We start from the raw sequence: 26814 nt of genomic DNA, 5'->3' as shown, positions 1-26814 counted from the left end.
TTTATGCTTGGGTGGGTTATAGTAAGGCCACCACTTCATTTCATTTTCTCTTTTATGCATTATTCTTCATTAGTTAGTTACAAAATTGCAAGTCTCCTATAGACCATTTCAACAAATGTAAACAACACTGGTCCAGAAGCACTTCCTGTTTCCGTTTTTTAACACTAGATAAACGTTGGGATAAAATAAACCAACAGAACATATAAACCTGAATTAACTGAAGTTAAACAAACATCTTAAAGATAATAATATATGTGAAATAAAAAAATAACTGTCACAAACTGTAACAGGAAGTGTTTCTGGACCAGTGTTGTTTACATCATTTGAACTGGTCTATATTACAATGACTCTGCATAATAAAAGAAAGATACACATATACAGTACTGGCACATTGAATACTGGTTAGGTATTGTATTGGGTCACTTTTCAATGTCCAATGGAAATTCTGGGTCCAGAAGCAGAACTGTTGTCATATATCATCATCATACATCATATTTTTGTTGTAAAAACACTACTTAAAAATGACACCAGAAGACTGATCTGAGTACTGCTGTCTAAATTAGACAGATTTTAAAGCACTGCTGCTCTTTTTTTAAGAAGATAAACCCTATGAAGCATCTGATGTATATTGTAGTTTGTTTGTGTGATACCTGTGCATTGTCTAATATTCGATTAATCTGATTTCTGTTATGAGACGATACTTACTCAAGCTCATCTTCAGATGATGATTCAGATTCGTCCTTCTGTTCTCTGACTGCTGGCATATCTGTATCACTGTTGTGTGACGTCACTGACGTGTTTGTGTGCATCAGCTTAATATGTTGATGATGACAGCACTCATCTCCTTACAGTTACTTCACCTGAGAAAACAATATAATCTTTATAAGTAGGCTGTCATTTAAAGGTGCAGTGTGTAAATTCTGGCGGCATCTAGGGGTGAGGTTGTAAATTGCCACAAACGAGAACGTAGAGAAGCTACGGTAGCCGCCATAGGACAAACATGTCATGGTCGGAGACAACTTAGTAAAAAAAGTTTGTCTGCTAAGGGCTTCTGTAGAAACATGGCGGCACAAAATGGTGACTTCCATGTAAGGGGAGCCTCTGTGTATGTGTTAAAAAACTTCTCATTCTAAGGTAATAAAAATGTAACAGATCATTAAGTAAGGTCTTTATACACCCCTGATAATACAATTATGTATTTTATATTGCATTTCTGTTAAGAAATCCTCCTAAAAGTTACACACTGCACCTTTAACTTTAACATGAACATATAAATCAGCTTCTGAAGATTCAGAAATATTCAGATGAACACCTGTGGAACCAAAGTATTGTGTGCAATAGGAAATTAGACATTAAAAGATAACCAAAAGGCACAAAAGCATGAAAAAAAACTTAATATTTATACAAAGAGCAGATGTAGCAAAATAATAAATAAAAAGATTAAGACACAAATGTCAATAGTCCACAATAACAATGACAAGTAAACTTAAAATACTCTCAAATCAATGACAGATGAGTAGCAAAGAAGTTAAACAGAATTCCTTCAGTAGGTTAAAATAAATGACAGATATGACTAACAGTTAGATGTGAGAGTCACTGACTTTATAATGAACATGACTAGTAGCGTGTCACTAAGCTAGAGACAGGTAACTAGCTGTGCAGTGACTAAAGTGACTTTAGCATCTGAGCTAGCCAGTCTCTGATATAAAACTTAAGGTTTAATGTACCAGATTAAACCTACACGCAAACTATTATAACGTAACTAAGTTATCGTATGTGCGTGTAATTAGTAACATACCTGTTTGTGTTAACTAATGTGTAATTATTAACCGTTAGCTCCATAGCCCACACTGACTCCTGTTACTATAACAACCAGCTGAGATCCTCTTAACTGCGCACGCGTGGTGAACACATGACGCCTGTTACTATAACAACCAACTACAGCAATTAATCTGCGCAAGCGTATAAAACTCCTGACGAGACAACTGAACTGCGCGTGCGTCGCACTTAAGCTCAAGTTTGTTGTTTAGTGCCTTTGCAATGCAGTAAGTGCGCGGAGATATAACAATATTACTTTAAAAAACGTTTAATTTCCATGATGAACTTGTGTATTATTAAGAGTTCACCTGTTTGTACCCATTCATTTAATTGTGTTAGTTGTAATTGTTTATAACATCTTAATAATTTGAATGAAACAATAAATAAAACCAACCGCCATAAATATGGAAGATCATCCCATCTAATAAGCGTATGTACGTATTAGGGGGAGCTAAAGTTAGAGTAAGTTATACTTTATTGTCCTTTACGGGAAATTTGTTTTAGACTCAAAGCTGCAATAACACACAATCATACACACACAATAAACAATATTAAAATAAAAAAGACAAATAAAAACACATTGCATATTGCTATTTAAAATATCAATATATACATGTAATGATTTTTAAATCGTTTAAACATTATTTATTGTTTTGAAAAACACACATTTTGATAGTTTTTATTAAATGTTGCTTAAATGAGGTTCGAAATAAATCAGTATAAAATTTAACTTTTTAAAAACGTATTAAAACAGTTTCTTATAAACTTGACATTCTACCTGTCAGTCCTTTATAAATCGTCAGATGATCTCCGGTCAGTGATTGGTTAAATCTCCCAGATGTGGGCGGTCATTTGAAGCACTGCCTTCAAACTGTCCAATAACGTGGTGGTACGACCTGACGGAAGCATCGTTCGCGATTTTGATTGGTCATCCATTATATCCCGAACTGAATCCATAAGTAGCAGTAGCAGCAGTCAGTCACTACTAATGTTTGGATTATAGAGGTGCATGTAACTGTCATATATTTAAGGTAAGAAGAACTTTACTACTAAATCCTGCTTTATAACACGTGTCATTTATTTGGTCGGACTACTTTAGAGTGGAATCATAACACAAATTAGCTTTTACGGGGGTGCAGTTATTTACATCAAACAGCAGAGTAGCTGCTGATATTCTGATCCCATGCAGATGTGTGTCAGATGAAGGATAAATGAAAACAGCAGATAAATCTGATCTGATCTTACATACACAGGTGTGTCAGCTGAAGGATGAGTCGTTTTCTGAATGTGTTGAGGAGTTGGCTGCTGATGGTGTCCGTGATCGCGATGGGAAACACCGTGCAGAGCTTCAGAGATCACAGCTTCCTATCAGAGAAACTCTACACGGGCACACCGGATTATGGTATCAACCTACACTTACATTATTCATTACTGTCAAAATCATTCACTTCGTATAAGGGGATTATATAATTGCATGTGCATTTAGTGTCCAATGTCATCTGTTTTTTTAAATCGTTATTTTTTATTATTTTACTCATTTTTTCTCATTGTCATGGATGTAACAGTTCATAACAATATCATATTTTCTATAATAATTGTCTTATATAGCTAAAAATCATGATGTCTGAATTAGTCAGTGTCAATTCTGTTAATGTCAAACTCTGTTACCAGGGTAGAGTAACAGTGTTGACTAGATGTAACATAACTGGCAGTCATACACAGAGAATCTCTCAACTAGCCATGGGCGTAGAATACGTGGGGGACACGGGTGACATGTCCCCCACACTTTTTAAATCTCTGCCACCATTACTGCCCATGTTTTTATTGTTTATTACTTAGAATGAAATAACATTAAAGGAATATTCCATTTTCTTAAGAGAAAAATCCAGATAATTTACTCACCACCATGTCATCCAAAATGTTGATGTCTTTCTTTGTTCAGTCGAGAAGAAATTATGTTTTTTGAGGAAAACATTGCAGGATTTTTCTCATTTTAATGGACTTTAATAGAAACCAACAATTAATACTAAACTCAACACGTAACAGTTTTTTTCAACGGAGTTTCAAAGGACTATAAACAATCCCAAACGAGGCATAAGGGTCTTATCTAGCAAAACGATTGTCATTTTTGACAATAAAAATAACAAATATACACTTTTAAAGCACAACTTCTCGTCTAGATCCGGTCGTGATGCGCCAGCGTGACCCCACGCAATACGTCATGACGTCAAGAGGTCACAGAGGACGAACGCAAAACTCCGCCTCAGTGTTTACAAGTGTTAAGAAAGAGGACCGTTGCTACATTGTTGTATGTCAACTGATACTAATTAATGTCTTTGTGTCAGTTTATTGTTTACGTGACCTCCCTACGTCACTACGCATTTACATTAGGCCGCGCTGGACCGGACCTAGACGAAAAGTTGCGATTTAAAAGAGCATATTTGTTGTTTTTGTTGTCAAAAGTGACGGTCGTTTCGCTGGATGTGACCCTTGTGACTCGTTTGGGATAGTTTTTAGTCCTTTGAAACTCTGTTGAAAAAAAACTGTTAAGTTTTGAGTTAAATGTTGGTGTCTATTAAAGTCCATTAAAATGAGAAAAATCCTGCAATGTTTCCTCAAAAAACATAATTTCTTCTCGACTGAACAAAGAAAGACATCAACATTTTGGATGACATGGTGGTGAGTGGATTATCTGGATTTTTCTTTTAAGAAAATGGAATATTCCTTTAACCAATCACAAGTGAGCATTATGAAGCCATCATAGCTTCCAAGTTCAAAAAACGAGAGTGGGAACACCGCAACCTGTCACTAAACGACCATTTTACATGGTTTCAGGCATTGCCAATTTTAATATTTAAGCACAAAAAGAATGCAAAACAGGTTTACTCCCATGCTTTTTCTCCTTGCTTCTGAATGCTAACTGAGTTTATGTTTTCTTGGGCTTGAAAATACATATTTACACAAAACCATCTGAAAATACCATGATTTCCATCATAAACACACTCTGTTTAAGGCGAATGTAAGCAATTTGATCTGTTCATTTACTCTTATGTTGTTTATTTTCAATGTTAATCAAACAATGTACAAATTTTAAAAAAAAATAATTATTTTGTCTAGGCTTATTTGATTAAACTTTTGTAATAAAAGTCTCTGTAGTTGAAAACTGCAACATCTCTTCCCAATCCTTCAAAAAAAAAAGTATCAAAAATTCATATCGTAATACCTAAAAAGCTCTTGCAACTCCCAATTCACCCTCCTTGCAATCAAAAGACTTTTTTAGTAAATCATTGTGGCGTTTAATGGATTTTGCCAACACAATATGTATGAATGTCATGTGCATTACAGTAGGTTAATATTATTAAATAATTCATTTTTGACTGAGGTATTGTTTTTGCTTTTAGCTCCTTATATAGGAAATATAGCTATATATGCGTGCTATTTATAATCACTTCATGAGAATGGTTGCAACATGTATATGTATTTTTTTCAACTGACACCTCTGTCCCCCACCTTTAAGATGCTGGCTACGCCTCAATAAAGCAGAAAATATATAAATCAAATGTAATATTTGCTTGAAGTAATCTAATGATTTATTAAGCATTTTACAGTGTTTAATGTGCTAAATTTGATTCTTTAGTAAATGGACTTCAGGCGAGAACATTTGGGATATGGACACTTCTGTCTTCTATCATACGTTGTGCCTGTGCTATAGACATTCAAAACAGAACGTAAGACTTCACCTCAACATACAGTAGCACATAACCATACAGTATATGTGATCAAATTATATATATAAATGTATCTTTCAGGCTTTATCATGTCACCTTGTGGACATTTGTTCTGGCACTTGGGCATTTCTTGTCAGAGGCATTCATTTATAAAACTGCTCCTTTGACTATTGGTGTCATGGCTCCTCTGATTGTAGCAGGTGAGTGATGCCATGTGATATTGATCATATTTAATATATTGACATTGACAAATAACAGTGTCTTTTTGTTTGCAGGCTTCTCTATTGTGGCTATGTTAATTGGGTTTCAGTGTATCGTTGAACCGCAGGACAACGTTGGAGCTCGACATAAGAAGAGAAACTGAAGAAACGTCTGTGTCCGCTTCAGTAACATTCACATCATGACCTTTGAAGCCCTGCAGGTGCTGACGTGACATGTGAACCTTAAAGGGTTTGGACTGTTATCAATTCGAATGTAAATCCTGTTGTAGGTGGGTCGCTGACTGTTGACAGGACGCACTGTTTGTTACTCATGTGGTCTTTGATGATGTCATTGGTTGACAATCACTAAACATATAAGGCCCAAAACTACCAACAGTTTTAATAATTTAAATAATTTTTATATGAATTTGTATGATATTAGGTGTGTACAGATCATTCTCATTTTTTCGTAAAGTACATTCAGGGATGCTTTTTAAGTTGTGAATGCTGAAATCTTTCCCTTCACTGATCTGTGTATTTATTACAACAATTATTACAATTCAAGTGTTTAAGCATCTGCCTTTAGGTTTTCATGATCATCAAAGTCAGGTGCGTTCAGATATATTTAAATAAATGTCATCATCTTGCATGAAAGATTTTAGATAAACATACAGTGTAATAATCCACAATTAAATTATAAAAAAATATTGTAAAACATTGATTTAAATGATTGTATAATTGATAAAATACTAAACATAACGTACTGTAATAAAATGAGGAATTATCTATAGCATGAATGTTTATTATTGGTTGTATATTGAACACTAACTTACACTTGCTTAGTTGCTAACAAGTTTTGCAAGAGATTATTTGAGAGACAATTTAAATTTTGCTTGAAAACTAAATTATCATTGAATAAGTTTATTATTGCCAAACTGTACACAGTATGCAAATACTGTATGATATGAACACAACATGTAAAACATCAGAGTTCTACGAAAGTTCAAGACCACAGAATCTGAATATTTGAAGCCACACAAAAGTTAAGTTAACTAATCTAAAGTTTAAATATCTTGAATGATTTTCTTTCATGTCACAGTTCTGTATGGCACCTATATAGACATTGATTGGATAAATGTAAAAAAAAGATTGGATGAATGTAGATTGTGTAGATATCACTTCAGACCTTATTATATGACACAAACAACATGCAGTATATGATTATAAAAAGTAAATCGTATTATTTATTTATTTATATATGTATAAGTATAGAATTACAGTATATTATTAAACCAGTTTTATATTGGAACCATTCAAGTTATCTTTATACCATTAGGGTTGTTTTTATTCTGAACCCTAAACTATTAACAAGTTTCAGTTCTACCAGATGAATGTTTTTCAGTTCTGTCTAGTCAGTTAAATGTATATGCCAAACAGCCAGGTTAACAGCTGTAGACCAAGTCATGTTTAGCATGGTAAAATGTTAGTTAATTACCAAAACACAATGGATAAGAAACAATTTGATAGTCTATATGCCAGTATACAGTATGTGTCATATACAGTGCCCTCCACAATTATTGGCACCCCTGTTTAATATGTGGTCGGGGACTTCTAAAAATTCTGCTTTTTATTTAAACAACACAGAACCCAAATGCAAAAAAAGACAAAAATCCAACCTTTGATTTAAGTGCATTACTTTGGTGGTAAAAAAAAAACTTGAAATCATGCGTTCCAAATTCATTGGCACCCTGATATGAATACTTTGTACAATACTTAATCTCCTCCTATAACATTTCACAAGATTGGAGAACACAGAGAGAGGGATATTTGACCGTTCTTCTTTGCACAATCTTTCTAGATCATCCAGTGTCCTGGGTCCTCTCTTCTTTTGCTCGCCCCACAGGTTTTCGATTGGGTTGAGGTCTGGGGACTGAGATGGCCATGGAAGGACCTTGAGTTTGTGACTGCTGAACCATTTTTGTGTAGATTATGCCACATATTTTGGATCATTATCCTGCTGAAAGCCCCAATGACGACCCATCTTCAGCTTTCTGGCAGAGGCCCTCGGGTTTTTATTTAAAATGTCCCGGTAGTTCAAAGCATTCATAATGCCATGCACCCTAACAAGGTTCTGAGGGCCTTTGGAAGAGAAACAGACAGCATCACAGATCCTCCACCATACTTCACGGTGGGCATGGGGTGCTTTTCGGCATACTCATCTTTTGTTTTACGCCAGAGTGTTTGTTGTCAAAAAGCTCAATCTTAGTCTCATCTGACCAAAGCACATGATCCCAGTTGAAGTTCCAGTACTGTTAGCAATCTCCAGATGTTTATGTTTGTGAGAAAAGGCTTTTTCCGTGCATGCCTCCCAAACAGCTTGTTGGCATGTATAGAGGTTCTGATAATTGTTATGGAGACTTTGTAACCCCAAGATGCCACTCTTTGATGCAATTCTGTGACAGTAAGTTTAGGACATTTTTTTAATTCTCTAACCATACTCCTCACTGTGCGTTGTGGCAAGATAAACTTGGGACCTCTTCCAGCCTTGTTTGTCACTGTTCCAGTTGTTCAAAACTTCTTAATGATTCCTCTGACTGTAAATACGGGCAAGTTAAGGTGAGTGGCTATTTTCTTGTAGCCATTGCGTGACTTATGAAGGTGGACACACATCTGCCTTACTTGAATGGTGTGTTCTATTGTCTTTGCCATGATGACAAATGGGTAAGAGAATAAGACCTCTTTGTCACGTCATATTTATACTCCAGGGAAACAGGAAGTCATGAATTACTAATTAAAACTTCCTAGATACCCTGACCAACTTTAGCAACTACAGAAAAATATATTTAAAACTTTTTTTTTCATAGGAATTGTTAGGGGTGCCAATAATTGTGGAACAGGTGATTTTATAATATATTTTTTCCTAATTCGTGGACTTTTTAAAAATAATTATTAACTTGTGCTAAAGGGTATATTTTTCAAAAAATTTCTGTTAGAGATTATGCTTCTGCAAAAAAAAGAAAGAATTAATTTGATCGCTTTTAACACATCTTAAACAGGGGTGCCAATAATTGTGGAGGGCACTGTATGTTATTAGTCATATGATAAGACAAAATAAAAAGCAGTTTAGTCGTTTTTTTAATCAGCCACTCTTACAGTCTTTAAGCCAATAGAATCACTTTGGGTTCTAACTCTTTTAACCGAGTTGACCCGATCGTGCTGGCATACAAATGCAATAAATACATCAAAAGTACTTTTAAAGTGTATAATGCAATATAATTGCATGAAAGAAAATAACAAAATAATAATGTAATGCTTACCAATGAGTCTTCCAGTCAAAACTGCCACCGAATCTTTTCAAAATGTTAGGTTTTGATGTCTGTTTTAGATGATATTGACCTTCCATAAGAATACTGTAATGGCCAGCATCTACTTTATAATCCTCACAGACTGACCAGATCTCAGTCTGCTACTGGATGACACTGGCTTTCTTACATGAGAAAAAATAATGAATTCTGATAGGTTAATAAATAGATTTAATTCATTTAGTTTGGGAAAGAAACTATCATTCAAAATATTTACATACAGTACTGAACAGAAAATAACTCTGAAAGACTGGGAAAATGGTTTTTCATTGATGTAAATAATTTACTGTCTGGTTAAGACATAATTATCATTTAAAAAAATAATCTACTTCAGCTAGAAATATCACTGAATAAAAGATTTACTTCAGTCTTCGGTATGGCTTTATACCTTTCTGGATAAAATATCTAATGTAAATAAATAAAAGCACAAGACCTTAATACACCCATTGACCTCTCACATATGTTTTCAGTCAGTCATCTGGTTGTGCAAAGAAGTGGTTCTCAAACTGGGGCCCACGAGACATTTGATAAAATACATTAATGCACCGTACACGAGGGGGGCCGCGCAAAAGTTTGAGAACCACTGAGTAAAGGTTTTCTGTATAACATGCTGTGGGTTTTGGTGGACAAAACGTTTCAATCACATTTGTGCATTTTGGCAGACGCTTTTATCCAAAGCGACTTACAGTGCATTACTAGGAATACATTTGATCAGTATGTGTGTTCCCTGGGATCGAACCCATGACCTTTTGTGCTGCTAACACAAATCTCTACCTAGTCTCTGAACTGAACGTCTTTATCTGTGAAGCCTGTGTCACTGAAATGATGTTCAACTTCACATCTTCACCTCCTTCACGACTGTTCCTCCTCCATCTTCAACATGTGCATTTGATTCCTGAACACAAGAAAGATCCAGATGAGTTTAAGCACTTCATTCATAAACACTTTTAATATTGTTTTTATGAATTTAATAAAAACAGAACTAAAACTATTCATTCCTTATGTATTAATACAGTAAAAATCATAAAATAACATGACATTCTCTAACGTTAGACCAGTAACTCAATCATGTCCTGACATCTTCAATGACTGGAAAGGTAAAGCAGTTGTCAGAGCAATGAGAGATTACAAAACATCTGAACCTGTCACACTCAACACTGAATTCATTTTACCGTCGCTGGTCCCATCAAAGTTATACAGCACTTATCTGTACACAACTAAGTTATCTAAGATAACTAGTCTGATTATCTCTGTATGCACTCATCATTACTGTATGTCTCTCTGTAGTAACTGAAGGAAATCTACACTATAGTGAATCAGTTAGACCACTTTTCACCAAACAACTACAAACTCCATCCATGTGCTCACTGCTTCTTCAACACTTCATTTTACCCATCTGAGCTCTTATAAGACTCTCTCATCTTCATCATCATCACTGTACATTTGATGCAACCTTGACTTGTGCTTGATGCTTAAGTCCCGGACACACTGCAGGATTTTTGCATTCTATAAGACCTTATCATACTGTGAAACATGGAACGTTTAAACATGGTTACCAGAAGTCTTCAACCTTAAGAACCCCTTAATTATCAGATTAAGACTGGATTTGCACACTTACTTTACAAATATATTAAAATTAGCATGTTTTTCTATAAACATACAACATTTTCGCTTAATGCCTAATTTAATTTTTCCCCCAAAATTATTTTGAATTCAAAAAATATTTGGAGGATCCCCCAGTCATACCACCACAGACCCCCTGTTGAAGATTCATGACGTGTACGATGAGCTACTGGTAAATATAATAAATCGTCGCTGTCCGACGAAAACCACGTATGTCCATTTTGCCGATTTTGAGATTTTTCTACGGATTGAATGTCCAGGTTCATTTCCGTATACAGTATGCTTCACATATTTTAATGGCCAATGAAAAGTTGTGAAATCATGTCATTTGCTTTTCACGTATATCCATTTGGCGTCAAAGCTGTCAATCACGCCGCGTATCTCCCGCCCTGTGGAAGCATTTCGCCGGTCTCGTGAAGTTTCATCGAAGCTCAGGGCGGGATAGCCGAATAAACACAGCCTGGTGAGACCATTCACGCGTTTACATGCGTACTTTTCCCCTGCAGATCGGATCACAGATCGGAGTACACCACCCCCTTCAATACGATCCAAATTTGCATGCGATCGTCCTCAATCGTATTGATTAAGGTGTTTACATGAAGGCTTTCCAATACAATCGAGCCATCAATATGATTACAAACGGATTATTTGGTTGCATGTAAACGTACCTACTGACTTTCCTTCATCGAGGTAAACATTTCCTAGACGCCAGACGTACGTCTAGGAGTGACAACATTACAGTAGGACTGTGCAAACAAAGTATCTGTCTAGCATTACCATGTCAGTGTATTGATTCATAGTTTGCAAGAGAGAGTTAATAAATGTATAATTAATATTAAATAAACTAAGGCTAATTAATGATCGGAAGAACACGTACCGACCACCGTTACTGTAAAATATGCACGTATGTCCATTTAAACTCAATTTTGGTCAAATGTGGATTATATCATTACACTGGCAAGAATATGGTTACATGTAAAGATGACGTACCAAGTATGACAACACTACATTCAACTGCTTTTGAAATATGATGTTTTTTTCACTTCCTGAAAAATAACCGTTTTGGACATACGTGAGTTTCATCGGGCAGCGACGAAATACTGGTACGAGGTCGTAGCAGCAAAAACTTCTGACACTGTCAGAAAACTATCGTAGTCTATCTTTGGTTGCAAGACCGGGAAAACGGCCATCTTTGAACCTCTCTCACTGTACGACATAGGACCACCTATTAAGAGTCACGATCACAGAAATCGTCACGATTGTTTCACGTAATCTTGGGGCAACAAATCATGCAGTGTATCCCAGGCTTAAGACACTCAGACCTGAATTGCTTTTACTTGTTAAGGACTGCATGTGAAGCAGGCAAAGTCTTAGCTGTGACCTCAGGTCTTTCTCCTCTGCTGTCAGATCTGATCATCACATTATTAGACAAACGTCTCGAGGACAACTTTAGAGACTGCCATGAGCATGTTATTGTGTTCAGTCACGGAGACGCTTACTTGTGAGGAACAAACCAGTAATCATTTGGAAGATCTTTCCTAAAGGGATAGTTATCATTTACTTACCCTCATGTTGTTACAAACCTATATTAATATGTTTTGTTCTGCAGAACACAAAGGAAGATATTTGGAGCAATGTTTGTAACCAAACCAATCATGAGCACCATTGACTTCTTTTTTCATATGGTTTCCTGCTTCATTACAAATATCTTCCTTTGTGTTCAGCAGAATAAAGAAATGTATACAGGTTTTAAACAACATGACGTTAAGTAAATGACAGAATTTTCATTTTTGGGTGAACTATTCCTTTCATTTGACATGTATATATTTGGCAAACGCTTTTATTCAAAGTGACATACAGTGAATGCATTTCTTGTGAGTTCCCTGAGATTGAACCCATGATCTTTGTGTTGCTAACATAATGCTCCACAGAAGGCATAATTCTCTCTATATGAGACTTTTCTTTATTTGACGGCCCTGTTTTGTTTTCAAGACAAGATTTGTTATGAGCACGAACGATATAAAATTTACCTTCATTTCTTAAATCAGCATAGTTTGAAACTATAAAGAGAAGTCATATTGAGAAGACACACATTTTAGTTTTGATCACGTTACTGTTCTTCTTCCACATCTTTTCACTCAAGTCCACTGAAATATGATAAATAGTAGATTTAAATATGTAAACAGTGAAATGTATCTAAAATGAAACAATAATTTTATAAATTAAATAACACATTTAGATCGCTTTTATCTTAGAGAGCTTAACTAACAACTAGATATAAAAGAGTTGAAATGTCATCATCATTAATGTCTAAAGTATCTGTCAGGTAAAACATGAATATATTTGTGCGATTCAGTTTTAATTCAAGCGTTACTCTCGACTAAATATTTAAAGCTCAGTGGTGCAAAACTGAAATATTTAGTTGCGTGTTAAAGATAACTTACTGTATGTTTACACTAAAACTACTGTAAGTTAAGTTGTAACATTAATATACATACAGAGCAAGTAGCAGTGTTTAACTCATGACCCTTATATAACCACTAGATGGACACATTGAGTTTTTATTACCTTTTCTTGAAGTTTCACTGTGTTTTGTGAACTTTACTGTGCATTCAATTTAAATGTCTACTTTATGTGTGAATTTGTAAAGAGATGTATATATAAATTAGTTCATGTTGTGTTTAAATGACATTGATAATGTGCTCTAAATGAATCTCAGGCGTACAATAAAAGCTCCATATTCAGATATACTACAGCTTACTTGGTTTACTCAGACAGATCAACACCCGACTGTCATACCTGTAGCACTGACGCTGTAATGTTTAATCTGATGACTCGTCCTGGAAGAGGCTGTAAGATACTGTAGACCCATAAAACTGCACAGAAGACCAAATCTATCAAACACACCAACCACAATTCTCATTCCCTTAAACCATACCAACACCAAGATGACAATAACACCACACCACAATAATCCCACTTCCATAAACCCGGAAGAGATGAGGAAAACTAAAGACTACCATACATCAGAAGAGCCGGAGATACAGTACATCAAACAAAAGATAAAACACTCTTTAACACGCATGCCATTCTGCTGTAAAGAAGAGAAACACAAATACTCAGAAATTCAGCGATAATCTGATAATGTTTCACAGTAATTAGTTACACTACACACACATCAGTTTATCTGCCACCAGACCTTGTTTTATACTTAAAAAATATATCTCAATATACTTTAAAGAAAGCAGAAGGTTCAGTGCTGGAGAGAGGACCCCGAGTCTTTAACCTTAAACATACTTACAGGGTCTGTCTCAGTCTGAGATTGATGGTTGGCCTTCATTCTCCGCAGGTCAGATTTTATAAACGCTGTTGAGTAGAGTAACAGGTATGTAAAACATGCTATATTACTGGGAATGAAGAGAGTAAAAGTCTTTTCATCCAGGGGTCTTTACAACTTTCTGCAAACATTTTAAGGCAAATGATTATTTATTTAGTTGCAAATATTACGAAAATAATTAGGGCTGTCAAACGATAACCGTATTTTTCGGTCTATAAGCCGCGTTTTTTTTCATATCTTGTTGCTGCATCTTATAGTCAGGTGCACCTTGTAAGTCAGTATGAATTAATTTTGAGTTTTATGAGGCAACATTACCGTCTACAGCCGCGAGAGTCCGCCATATGCTGCTTCTGTATTTATGTAATTAAATGGATTCAGTGATGTAGAATGACGAGTCTACGAACTTCACGCTAGTTGGCTTGTTTGGTAAATTTAGCCGATTCAACCTTCGAGGTAAGTTCTGTATGCTATGGTTTATCGTTTAAATGACTGATAATATTACTTTAACGTACAGATATCTATTCAGCCTGCTGTCCTGTCTGCTATTGTTTAGTTGAATAACTTGCCTTTACAGATTAAATGTCTGTTCTTCGGCTTGGAATTTGTGAAATAATAGTCCACTGTGACTTATATATGTTATTTCGTCTTAATGACGCATTTTTGAATGATGCGGCTTATAGTCTGGAAAATACGGTACAATTTTTTATCAAATTGATCGCACATAACGGTACATTCACACAGGGCGTCATCATTAACGCTTCTCATTTACTTGAACATAGACTGTAAAAAAAAAAAAGGACAACGTGAAGTCGCTTCCTTCCATTGTAATGAATTGAAGCCAAAAATGTCTAACCATGGGTGCTGCCACGTTACGTAAAAACGTCAGATTGGAGCCAGGAATTGTCCGTGTAGCCAGAGGTGAAACCACGGTATCAAACTGTCGCCTGAAAACTCGCCCACCCAATTCAACCACTCCAATCATAATGACACACCCCGTGTCTATAGCATCAAATTACCAGCTAAAATAAAACGTAGCACAAAAATGACAATTGAACTTATATCAGCATGAGAACAACTACCTTAAAGGACCAAAACCATCTTTCAGATTCGTTTGCATGGAGAGGGTGGGGTTTATGACTTGTTCTGCAACCAGCCACCAGGGGGCGATCAAAGAGTCAACGGCTTCACTTTTCAGAATGTTTGAAGCACACACGATTTTAAATGGGTGACGTCATGCATTGCCGAAATGAATTGTGGCTCACGGGAGAAGTTGAACATTTTTCAGCTTTTCAAGAGCCGACGCAGGCGTCAGCCAATCAGATCACCTGCGGAATAACAACAAAGGAGCATGTGTTGCGGCCACTGTGATTGGCTGTTGGCCACGTTTCAGACACGCCCTCCATCAAATGTTAACGCTGATGCTCCGTGTGAATATACCGTAAGCCTTGGAGAATATCTGGGCACTGGCTTTAGGCATTCACGCTCTTCTTAAACAGCGTGTTAGCACTGCATTGAGATCTGTTTTACGTCTTGTGCTTACATATTTAAATTGACAAGGCCTGAAAGCATTAGTAATGACAAACTTTGTGACTATGCCGCATTGGCTTGATCAGGTGGGTCAAAAGCATAAAAATTAACAGCCCTAAAAATACTACATGGTGACACATCTTGCAGTTTATTCATTGTTTTGTGTCTCATAAACAGAACAAGTTAAAGACAGCTTAACTTTTAAAGGCCCATCTTGAGACCGCTGCATTCTGATCTGCTATCTAATGTGATTTAAATGCAAGAACACGTACAGTCCTGTGTGAAAGGACAATAAACGTCACCAGACAAACTTCAGCTCATTTGGAAAAAGAAAATTCTCTGTTTGTTGATGATTTACACATATTATCTGTATAACTCCTCCGAATTGTACATTAACTATGATGCTGAAAGTCAACTACACCTCAACAGATGAGAAAAGTTTACATGACGCTCTTCTCTACGAGCGCTGTATGAAAATGCTGTTGAAATTGATCTTTATAAAGCGTGCTTCTATACCTGTCAGGATTGAGCCGATGAAGAGGAAGGCACAGAGGAAGATGTTGCCGGCTAATGTGCCGAAGTTATCAATGATTTTGCCTTGAATGATGGTGAACATGATTCCAAATATCTGCACACAACACAAATATCTCAGCACAACCTTATACAGGATTTATGCACTCAATGCTCAACCAAATGTGCTTTTGACATCCTTAATATTTAAAGTTATTGTCTATAATGTTTAATAAGGTTTTGGTCAGAGTCAGTGATATTTCATCAGTGAGATCTCATAATCTGATCCCCTTGGCTTGACTGACAAAAATTGAGTTAAGTAGCACGGGATTGGTGCAATGGACAGTTGTCAAAAATATAGTTTATTGGTAATTAGACAAAATATTTGTGTAGGTTATTCTCCACTGATCTCTGCTAGTTAATCGAAATCTTATAGAGATGTTCTGACCTGTGCTGAGCAGTTTAGTAGTCCTGATGATGTCCCCTCGGATTCTGGATACGTCAGCTCAACCGCAAACTCAAATCCTAATGGCAGATAACCCGTCATGAAGAACCTTCGCTCAACAGATATCACAAAAATGACAAAGTCACTCAAGGATGCAAGATCAATGTTCAACCATCCAAGCATTTAACCATAAAGCTTTAGTTCTCACACGTATACCTAATATTTAACATATCACTTCTGACATGGCGTGTTTTTCTTTGAGATCCATAATAATAAACAGAGATAACCATCTGAGAGGGTTTTAGTGTCACACAGTTTGTTATATATCATGATTATATATCCTTGTTAGTGAGATGTCAAATAAAGTTGGAGATCAGAGGAGATATTTCATGTTTGCTCTATCGCCATAAACAGAAAATAACAGAGAACTGTTTGGCTTGAAACGTATGTTTCATTTGACTTATGTGCTATATTTATTTAAGATCATTTAATGTAATGATTTTAAAAGTGGATTAAACTCAGTTGTAGCATTGTGTCTCGTACCCCAGAGCTCCTGATGTGAGGAACACAACCCACAGATAACCTAAGTTCAGGGTGAAAGAGTAGACGACCATCCCCACGAATGAGAGAATATAAACCGCAAGCGTCGTCTGTCTACAATACAACACAAAACACATTAAAATCCATGTGTGTTAGACACAAACATTTATAAAACATGACTTTTAGCAGATATACAACACATTTATGATATTTGTAATCAAGCAGGAGCATCAATGACTTCTTGGTTAAAACATTGCTCAAAATATCTTCCTTTATGAAGAATTTAAGATGGAGGAAATGATGACAGAATTGTAATTTTTGGATGAACTATCCCTTTAAGAAACATTGCTGAATAAGTGTAAATGCTATTTTTAATGTTGCAGGACGTGTTTGATCTCATGTGTGCTGTGACACACCTCATACCTCATTACAAACGGCCTCATTTGAGAAACAGGATTTTTCTTTTTGAATGTTTTCATGGCCTCGGCAGCCTTTAAACAAACCGGTATTATAAAGAAACACAACCACGCGTAAGAAAATGTCCCACTTCACTGCGGTTGTTGTGACGAGCCTCGGGCCATTCTGACTGTGAGATGATATGAAGTGTCAGGATGATGATGTGTCAAATAAACGGGCAGTTTTAAAATCACCTTCACAATAGATTATACAGATCATTAGAATGAAAAGCCTTTATAACATAACATGAAAAAAGAATACATTCATCATCTGACAACACAAGGACGAGGAGATCACACTGATCTGACTTTTAGTGTGCAATGCAAAATAATTTTTCAAAAAGTAGAGGTTATTTATCAGTTCGTGGGAATCACATTTATATTTAGTGTGATATTTCTGGTTGTTTACACTGATTTTTAACCCTGTAACATTTAACCCCAAAACACAAGTGTACACAAGTGTAACAGGGTGGCATGGCTGAAAAAGTGTTGGGTGTAACTAAGTAATTAGTTACTGTAATTACTTTTCCCTTGAAAAAGTAAAGTAAGGGATTACTCTTATTTTTATTGTAATTTAATTACAGTTACTTCTGATGTAACTAAATACTGTATATGCACTGTAAAACAATTATACTATACTACAATAGTGGATTTAATATGGTTTTAGTTTACAATTCTCACTATTAACTGGTGGATTATTAGCATTATTATTAATGAGATGTTGGCTGTTTATTAATAAGCACATATTAATGCCTGATTCTGCTATTGAGAAAAAAGTAGTTAATAGAGAGAATTGGACCCTAAAGTGAGTCCAGAATAATTTATGTACTTTTATATACTATTTCTTCGAGTCATTTCAAGCCTATCCTTGTATCATGTACTAAATAGGATTTAGAAAGTAATTAGTAATAAGTAATTAAATACTTTTTGAAGAAAGTAATTTGTAAAGTAATCTAATTACATGATTGAAGATGTAATTAGTAACTAGTAATTAATTACTTTTTTTGAGTAACTTACCCAACACTGATTACAAGTTACACTGATACTGAGTGATACTTTTAGCTTTTGAAATTATATGAATTACAAACTTACAGTGATGGGTTAAAAACCCATGAAACAAGGATAAAATGAAATAAAAAATAATTGTTACTTACCTTTGAAAATAAAACTGCATTAGTTCTGCATAAACAGAGTAAAGTTTGCTTATTTAATGTTTAAATATTAGAAAATGATAAATGAGGAGAATCAGGGCAACTTTATTTATAACATAACAAAGCAACATTTACTTTCGGCCCTCAGTCAGATTTGATTTTTAGGCCCTTGGTAGAAAAAAGTTTGGGCACCCATGGTTAAACTAACTTGGTTCTCTTGGGTTAAGGTTATGATTACCAACTCTGGGTCTCAGGTGGAAAAAAACATTGTACTTGCATACAAAATAAAAGTGATTTCTTGCATAATATATGTGTGTGTACTGTGTCTAATTATTATGTATATTTAACCACACACACATTCATATATTCATTTCAGAATTGTTTTATTTATATATCATTTTTTAAATTTATATTTAATATAGATTATATAAAAATATAAATAAATATATATAAACATGTAAATGTTTCTTAAATACATACATGAATGTGTGTGTATATATTTATACATAATAATTAGACACAGCACACACTCATATATTATACCAATAATCACTTTTATTTTGTATGCGATCAATCGCGACCAATCTCTGCCCAGGACCAATTTTATTATTTAAATTTCACCATTAGCATGCATTTGAGCCCTGTCTATAACTGTAGATTTATCAGATGTGTTGTTATCAGAACGTGTCTGTCTTGTATAAACTCATTTCTGCATTCCCTAAAACATGTGCAGTGTGAGTAATAATAAACCCGCTCAATAAATCCTTTTATACACGAGAGGACTATGAGAGGAAATCCATTATAAAGCAAAGGCTCTGTTATCTAATGAGTCCTTCATTAGCGTTTCAAATTTTAAGTCTATCAAAGATTTGTACAATTTATTTTTTAAATACTGCAGAATTATGAAAGTATCAACACATTAGGTTTGTTATAGTAAAGTATCTGCATTTTCTTATCAGAATCTGTTTGCTTCACCAATAAAAAAACTTCTGTTAGTGTGTTTAACAGCCATTACTATACTTACCATCAATGTTTCAGTATTGACAAACACAAAACACAATTACTCTAACATGCACTGAATGTCTACCAAAGATAGTTTGTGTTTTCTTGATCGTATATTTTACTGGAAGTAAAACTTTTTTAATGAGGCATTTCTACATCTGGTTGTGCGTATCATCCACTCCAGTAGTCGTTCGTAATAGTCGTTCCCAAAAATCGCATCATTTGCATAAAGTTAAACTTTTCTAACTTCCTGTACGTGACGTGGCTGGAAACACCCATCTGGTCACCAATGGTCACCTTTGCTCAGGTCGCCGAAAGTCGCAACCTTCCATTGAAACGAATGAGATTGCGTCAGTTTGCTATTTTGCTAGTGGCTGCTAGTCTGAATGGGGTGTGAAAATATTCAAGGAACACAATGCTTCACATTTAGTGTGTATGCAGAATAAGAATATAGTAAATGACAAAATCCCTTTTGAGCATCAGAGACTGACAGACAAGATCATTGTGTCACTGTTGTTCAACAAAAGATTTGTGGAAAAAACTAATTTATTCTGTTGTACACAATGAAAGTCAAGGAATAATGACAGACTGTTTATTTTTGTTGAACTGCTCCTTTAAGGATCAACATGTAAAGTATGGCTTACTTGTAAGTCTTGGTCTTGTCTAACCAGATTCCAGAGATGAGAGATCCGACCATACCAGCGATGACAAGAGTCAATCCAATTCTCCCAGCATTCACCTCTTCACCCTGTCATTTACATTATCATGAAGCATTACAAGATCAAAAAACACTCGAGTTTAATCATTTATAAGGGCTGAGTTTTACTCTCAATGACTTTAATGGAGAAATATAGTGAAACTGAAAGTCCTTCACAATATAACGTAATGTCTTGAATTTTGAAGGAAATGATCAATTAAAATCAATCTCTTAAAAACCAAAGAAAAAGCAATAAAGTACAATGATAATGTTGATAATGGTAATTTAGTTATTTTTGTAAGTGTAAGCGGTGTTTAAATGTCTTTAAGTGTTAACGTGAGCTGTCTTATGTAATGTTATGATAGCAGGGCTTACAGGGTAATGCTCCATTATCATCCGGTTCAACAGGGTGGAAACAGAGTAAAAACAGCCAACATTCAGTCCTGAGAACACAAGAAACACACGGTTAAATACTGTAAAAGTAAAATACATCGCAATCCTAACCTTTATCTCCGTACTGAAATCCAATTTAGCTTCATGTCAATTTTCATATGTGAGTGATCTTTTCCTTTAAGTTGATATAGAGACATGAGATGCATGTACCATAGCTGAGGAGGAGGATGATGAAGGCTCTGTTAGACATCAATCTCTTAATAGACTCCAGATATGAGGTCTGACCCGCCGGTGTGAGTCTGAGCGCTGCCTGAGACTGTGATGGAGGAACTTCAGGTTTATCCTGAAACACTGAGCAATACAACATCATCACCACTCAATCGTTAGATTCTCACAAGAAAAATCATAGTCAAGAGGAGCATAATACAACTTTTTCAAAATGACAAAACTACAGCATAGCCACTGAAATAATTTACAGAGCACCCGATAGTTAATGTGCTACCACTGCAGAAGGTCATGGGTTCAAACCCAGGGAACACACATGATGATTTAATGTAGGAGTGAGTGGGACACAAACTAACGCGGGGTTAATTGTAACACGACTACTTTACATATTTCTACAGGGATGATCAATCTGTGATTTTGGTCTTTTTGTCTTAATGTCAGAAGATCTTCTGTCAATTTGTGAAAAGTTTTGATGTGGTTTGGTTAAGATATTGAACAAAGAGTATTTTGGAGTAAATTTCTTCATCTTTTTATATCCGAGTTGGGTGTGTAATTCACCAAATCCAACCTTATATTATTTTAAACTCTGTCTTGTTACCTAAAACATAACAGCATTTTGAAACATGTCAACAACTCCTAGTGACTCATAACTGGGATTAAAACCATTTTAAACACAGCAGGGTTCTCAGGTATACAATGTTAATGAAATGAAAACAATGTAAATATTATTCATCAAAATGATAACTGTTAACACAATATCAGGGGAAATAACTCACTATTAGGATTTTTGTCTTAAATCTATTTAATGCATTCATTCATAACACAAGGATGGTTAGATGAAGGATGATGGATGGATGAATGTGTGGATATCTATTGTTTATAGGCAGATATATAAACAATATTCACCTTTAGTATATAGACAGAATTTGATTGAATTATTTGTGTTAAAACTAAATTTTCTAGCAGGTGTAACAACAAACCCTCTGTTTAGAGATAAAGGTTAGGATAGCGATGTTTGTTTACTCTTAAGTGTGAGTGTTTATCACTATAAAGCGCTTGGACCTGGAAGTTATGGCATGTTGTCGGCCTTAAGAAGCGGATACTGAAATTATAATATCAGAATTAAGTCTGTATGAGTCAGGAGAGAGACTGACAGGTTTATTCTTTAGATGTCCAAACTCATCTGTCAAATATTTGATTGATATGAGTTCACATGTTCAGATGATTGACAGCGGGGCTTGGCGATATATACAGCCTTGATAGTCAACATGTTTTGACGTTGCTATATTATTTACTGTGGTACATACTTTTATCAGCTATTTTACAAACAACTTTAAATGTGTCTATTCAGTATTACTTCTCCTCTTAGGTTTTTATCTCAAGCATCACAAAATGTAAAGCTGTTTGTGCACTGATGTCATCATTTATATATTACAATTTGTTGTTTAAAATGAAAAACTAGCACAACATTCCCTCTAAATAAAGTGACTTACAGTTTTCTTTAGGTTTAAAAGCAAACTAGGTTTCATTCATGGGCTTTATACCAAAACAATCATGTTCGATTTTTTTCTTCCCATATGGCAAAAAAATATAAAATATAAATAGTTAAATATAAATACATTTTGTAGAAAATAAAGCTTAAGTATATCTTTGAATGTGAAAATATATTTTGTTTTAACCTTCATATATTAACATATATTTCAGGAGCAACACATTTTACAAAACACATTTCTAATTTTACAACCCATACAGTAAAAAAGATTTTTTCCTGTATAATGTATAAGTATGTATAAAATATAAAATAAGTATATTTTTGCAGTTGAAAATATATTTAATTTTAACCCTTTCAAACCTGTTATGTTTACAGATTTGTAACTTACCATTTTTTTCTTCCAATACAACGTAAATATAAATGCTTTAAATGTTTTTATTTAATATATATAAATATAAAAAAAATCCCAAAAAATATTGGTTTAAATATTTGTTTAAAACATTTCAAAATATATTTCAGTACATATATTTTGAAATTGTATCTGCCGTATGGGTTATTTTGTGTTGCTAAATATTAAAACTGGTATAGATGATCCTACCAAACACGACCAGCAGAAAGATGACGGTGGCCGCAGCAGCAGTGATGTAAAACATGATTCTGATGTGATGTGACAGCTCATTAATGTCATCTACATTCGGTACCAGAACCGGCGGCAACAGAAAGCCAATGGCAATGCCGAGCTGCAGGGACAAAACAAAAAGAGATCAGTCTCACGCTCAGACCATAATGTCTTCATTCACGCTCTCGTGTACATTGTATACAATTCACTTTGTCAATCTGGCAGGCTCGAATCTGATTGGCTGACTTTAAGCAACTTATGAAAATCAAAGATCACAGGTTATTATTATCATTCTGCTGGGGAACCAAGTTGTTATTACAAGGTCACAGACTAATAAAATAAGCACAAAGTTTTCATAATACATTGTGTAATATTATTAAAATGTTTATTGTTTTATTTGAGACATGCACCTAACAACACTGTCTGAGTAACATGATAAAGTGATCAACAAAAACTAAGAAATTATCTGGTTCTTGTCCAGAAAAGCAACAATATGTGGATCAGACTTTAGGCCAGGTTTCTTCTCTCTTCACCTCAGCTTTAGATGAAGAAGTAAAAGAAACGCTTTGATGAAAGCTGTCAGTGTGATTTTTGTAATATCCAGAGCAGAACAGTGAGGTCACTTGGGTTAGATTTCATTTTAAAGCTCATAAAACTAATATCAGCTTTTCACATCTATGCACTGACATGTGTGGTGCTGATGCTGCTAGTGTGACTGACGCATCACGCATGTGTGACATTTACTGTTATTCAGTGATGTTTAATATACATATAAGTAAATGTGTTTTGTTTACAGTCAATAGATTAAAGGAGATTAACATTATATAAACATAAACAAACACCCTATAGTAACAGTTAAGATTCATTCATTCACACAGTTAATGGCCTGTAATTGATTTAGTGTTTGAGCATCTTGATATTAAAATGAAAGACACACAATATGCCTGGCAAAACCTCAGAGATGAGTTAGATCTTGAGTTAGTGTAATATACCGACAGGCTTTTATAATGAGATGCTCATTTAACTCGGTTAGATTTGACTCAGTTGTTTTATTTGCACTGTTGTGTTTGCTGTGCCTGTCTAACTGGTATCTCATTTGTGTCTCATTACTGTCGACTGGAACACAACTATAGTGGATCACAGCTCACAGAATCGACTCTTTTGGTCTCTCTTAACATTCAATCACTACAATCACCTGGAAATTACCCTGAAAATGTATTGAAATGCAAAAGGTTTATGCTACAATGAAGAGATCTCACCCGTAAAGTGTGTATGAGGAGTAAATGTTTACATGCTCTCATTCAAGAACTTCACTGTGTTTGTTTAGAGATTACACTTTAGCGCTCAAGTAAAGAAAGTCAAGTTTACAAACGGTGTGTCCATTCCATTGAAACCAAACTTTCTTCAGTGTGTTGTGTTTAACATGTGCATACGTTTTAATATAAAATAACCTAATCGTCACGTGAATGTCAAATGCAATATCAGGATTAAAGTAAAATCACAGAGAAACTCAAGACTTTCAACAGTAAAGCAAACTAAAGTGGTGATCTGTGCAATGATAATACGTACACACATGCTCTTCATAATGTTTACACTGTTAATGGGGACATATGATAAAAATCTGTCTTTTTCCATGTTTAAGTGCTATAATTGGGTCTCCAGTTCTCCTTTAACTTAGAAAATGTGAAAAAGATCAACCCGGTAACTTAGTTTTGGTAAACCATTCTCTGCAAGCATGTAAAAAAGTAGGTGATTGAAATTTGGCTCGATCTTATTATAATAATGCCGCCCCTTAATCTGCACTATCCAACCACAGCACTGCCATTTAGTCCAGAGACCAAGAGAGAAAATAATTGGCAATTGAGTTTCAATTTCAACAAACCATCATTATGACGATCAGTGTTTGCATTTCATCAGCTCATTTGCATTTTAAAGGACACACCCTAAAACGACATTTTTGCTCACACCTACAAAGTGTCAATTTTTGTTATAATAAATTATCTGTGGGGTATTTTGAGCTAAAACTTCACATATGTACTCTGGCGACACCAGTTTTATTTTACATCTTTAAAAAAATCTTGTGAAATGTCCCCTTTAAAACCTTATTTATTAAGTGTCATCTGTTCTCTTAAAGATATAGTACTATACATCTATATAGTCCATGTACTGTATACACCTGCGCTGTTTTAGCATCTCTTCAATATGAATGAATGTATAATGAAAGTGAAAGAATGAATTTCCACGTGACCTGGTAAAACATGAAAACAATTAAGTGCAACGTAATCAGCTCAATGTAATGTATAACTCTGACCTATATTACTATGTTATGTATAAATACTACAAATGTTAAATAGTGTTGCTTCTGTCCGTGAAATCACATTTCATTTACTAACACAGTAACTTTCATAATCACACACACAGTATCTCAGTAGAGTTTGTTTATAGTTTATATGAATATGTCAGCTATGATGAACAAACTCAGTCAGATGCTGGTTACGCGTGCGCTCGTGTTCTCGCGCTGCGCTTTTACGCACCTGGTTTCCAAAAACACCAATGGCGCAGGCGGTGGACACCTCGTCCGAGCCGAACCACACAGACGCGATGTGAGACGGCATTCCCAGGATGAACACCTGCGCGCACGCCGAGGCGAACTGTCCGAGCATGGTGACCCAGAAGAGACTGGGCTGAACGCTGGTCACTTTGATCCACGTGCCCGCGCAGTTGATTGAGGCGGCCAGCAGAGCGACCACGCGCAAGCCTTTTCTCTCCAACAGCCATGTCACTGGAAAGATGAAGGGAATGTAAGTTAACATGAAGATCATGGAGAGCCAGTCGATGGTGAATGAAGTGACGTCGTAAAACTTCATGAAGATGTTGTTGATGCTTCCATACTGGATCCACTGGAACGCGTTGCAGAGTGAATATGAGCTGAAGAGAAACACGATGATCCATCTCCTCTTGTACACGCGAGTGGAAACAGAGTTCAGATCGGAGCTGTTCGTTGGACAAACTTCGTTTATTCCAGCGGGATCATCGCTTTTCTCACACATGTTGTGACGCTGGATGAACTTCAGCTGAGCGCACGAGTCCAGACTTTGTTTGCAGCGCCAATATAACGTGATCCAGTGCAAAGGTTAAAAAAAGTCCTGCTGCTGTTCTTTCCCAGTAACTATTCTTCATTTCTCTGCTTATATAGACTAAATAGCAGGTTCATCATCTTCATCGTCTCTCCAAATGAAATGAGAGTCAGTGTTCAGCTCAACACATCCTTTAGAACACTACTGCTCCTCCTGGTGTTGCTGCTGATGTGTATAGTGTGTGTTTTAGGCTTTACTGTGTGTGGGTGTGCAGTGCATACACATTCTATTGTATTCTATTGTACTGTCTGTATGTGACTCAAGTGCCTGGGCCCCCGGAGGTTTTTAGGGCCCCCTGCTGGACACAAGTGAGAATCTGCACATTTACTTTGCATTATGAATAACACAGAGGCAGACATTCAGGGTGTATAGAGTACAATCTGGTTACATAAAGTATAAATGTGAATGCATTTTTTTTCTGCTAGAGTAAACATGTAACTTGTGTCACGACAGAGACGTTGACTTTTGGACTCCTGAAAGGGCAAACTCATTAAAATGCCTTTTACAGCTTCTTCAAAAGCACAAATCCAGCACTCTTTATCTGATAAGCTAT

General features: G+C 35.4%; 3 protein-coding genes across 7 annotated transcripts in view; 1 reads left to right on the top strand and 2 right to left on the bottom strand.

Annotated features, from left to right (window-relative positions):
* ttll5 (tubulin tyrosine ligase-like family, member 5) overlaps positions 1–1948 on the bottom strand; it is an 86159-nt gene extending 84211 nt beyond the window's left edge. Inside the window, exons 1-2 of the mRNA XM_073869175.1 lie at positions 1799–1948; positions 706–860 (exon numbers count right to left, since the gene is read on the bottom strand). Coding sequence (XP_073725276.1) covers positions 706–809 — 104 coding nt within the window. The 5' untranslated portion in view covers positions 810–860; positions 1799–1948. The remainder of the gene's footprint in view (positions 1–705; positions 861–1798) is intronic.
* A 775-nt stretch (positions 1949–2723) lies between these two features.
* Positions 2724–6537, top strand: erg28 (ergosterol biosynthesis 28 homolog). The gene is made up of 5 exons (XM_073869808.1): positions 2724–2851; positions 3072–3220; positions 5456–5546; positions 5628–5746; positions 5822–6537. Exons 2-5 carry the CDS (start codon positions 3088–3090, stop codon positions 5908–5910), a joined length of 432 nt encoding a protein of 143 aa, XP_073725909.1. The 5' UTR covers positions 2724–2851; positions 3072–3087; the 3' UTR covers positions 5911–6537.
* A 2725-nt stretch (positions 6538–9262) lies between these two features.
* On the bottom strand, positions 9263–26458 carry flvcr2a (FLVCR choline and putative heme transporter 2a). Of its 5 annotated transcripts, none has more exons than XM_055173141.2 (12): positions 25659–26458; positions 23104–23245; positions 20999–21139; positions 20771–20838; positions 20343–20446; positions 17094–17204; positions 16554–16659; positions 16112–16223; positions 14033–14097; positions 13752–13825; positions 13531–13607; positions 9263–10003 (listed from the first exon to the last, which is right to left on the bottom strand). In XM_055173141.2, the coding sequence occupies exons 1-12, from the start codon at positions 26172–26174 to the stop codon at positions 9984–9986; spliced, it is 1536 nt and encodes a 511-aa protein (XP_055029116.2). In that variant the 5' UTR covers positions 26175–26458; the 3' UTR covers positions 9263–9983. The 5 variants fall into 5 exon arrangements, with proteins under 5 accessions (XP_055029116.2, XP_073725906.1, XP_073725908.1 ...); XM_073869805.1 differs by having other exon boundaries at positions 13757–13825; XM_073869804.1 differs by lacking the exon at positions 9263–10003 and adding an exon at positions 12790–12878.
* Positions 26459–26814: the final 356 nt, after the last annotated feature.

This window comes from Misgurnus anguillicaudatus, chromosome 7, assembly GCF_027580225.2.
Source record: "Misgurnus anguillicaudatus chromosome 7, ASM2758022v2, whole genome shotgun sequence".
Lineage (NCBI taxonomy): Eukaryota > Metazoa > Chordata > Actinopteri > Cypriniformes > Cobitidae > Misgurnus > Misgurnus anguillicaudatus.
The sequence above is the reverse complement of the archived record's forward strand: the minus strand, read 5'-3'. Positions and strand labels throughout refer to the sequence as shown.

Excerpts from the sequence above, each read along its gene's own strand:
- erg28 (XM_073869808.1), top strand. The coding sequence starts at position 3,088 with ATGAGTCGTTTTCTGAATGTGTTGAGGAGTTGGCTGCTGATGGTGTCC. Across the intron at positions 3,221-5,455 it reads CACGGGCACACCGGATTATG|TAAATGGACTTCAGGCGAGA; the intron begins GTATCAACCTAC and ends TTGATTCTTTAG. Across the intron at positions 5,547-5,627 it reads ATAGACATTCAAAACAGAAC|GCTTTATCATGTCACCTTGT; the intron begins GTAAGACTTCAC and ends TGTATCTTTCAG.
- flvcr2a (XM_073869804.1), bottom strand. The coding sequence starts at position 26,174 with ATGTGTGAGAAAAGCGATGATCCCGCTGGAATAAACGAAGTTTGTCCA. Across the intron at positions 20,839-20,998 it reads CATCCTCCTCCTCAGCTATG|GACTGAATGTTGGCTGTTTT; the intron begins GTACATGCATCT and ends TTGTGTTCTCAG. Across the intron at positions 14,098-16,111 it reads CATCGGCTCAATCCTGACAG|CGTTTATAAAATCTGACCTG; the intron begins GTATAGAAGCAC and ends TCTACTCAACAG.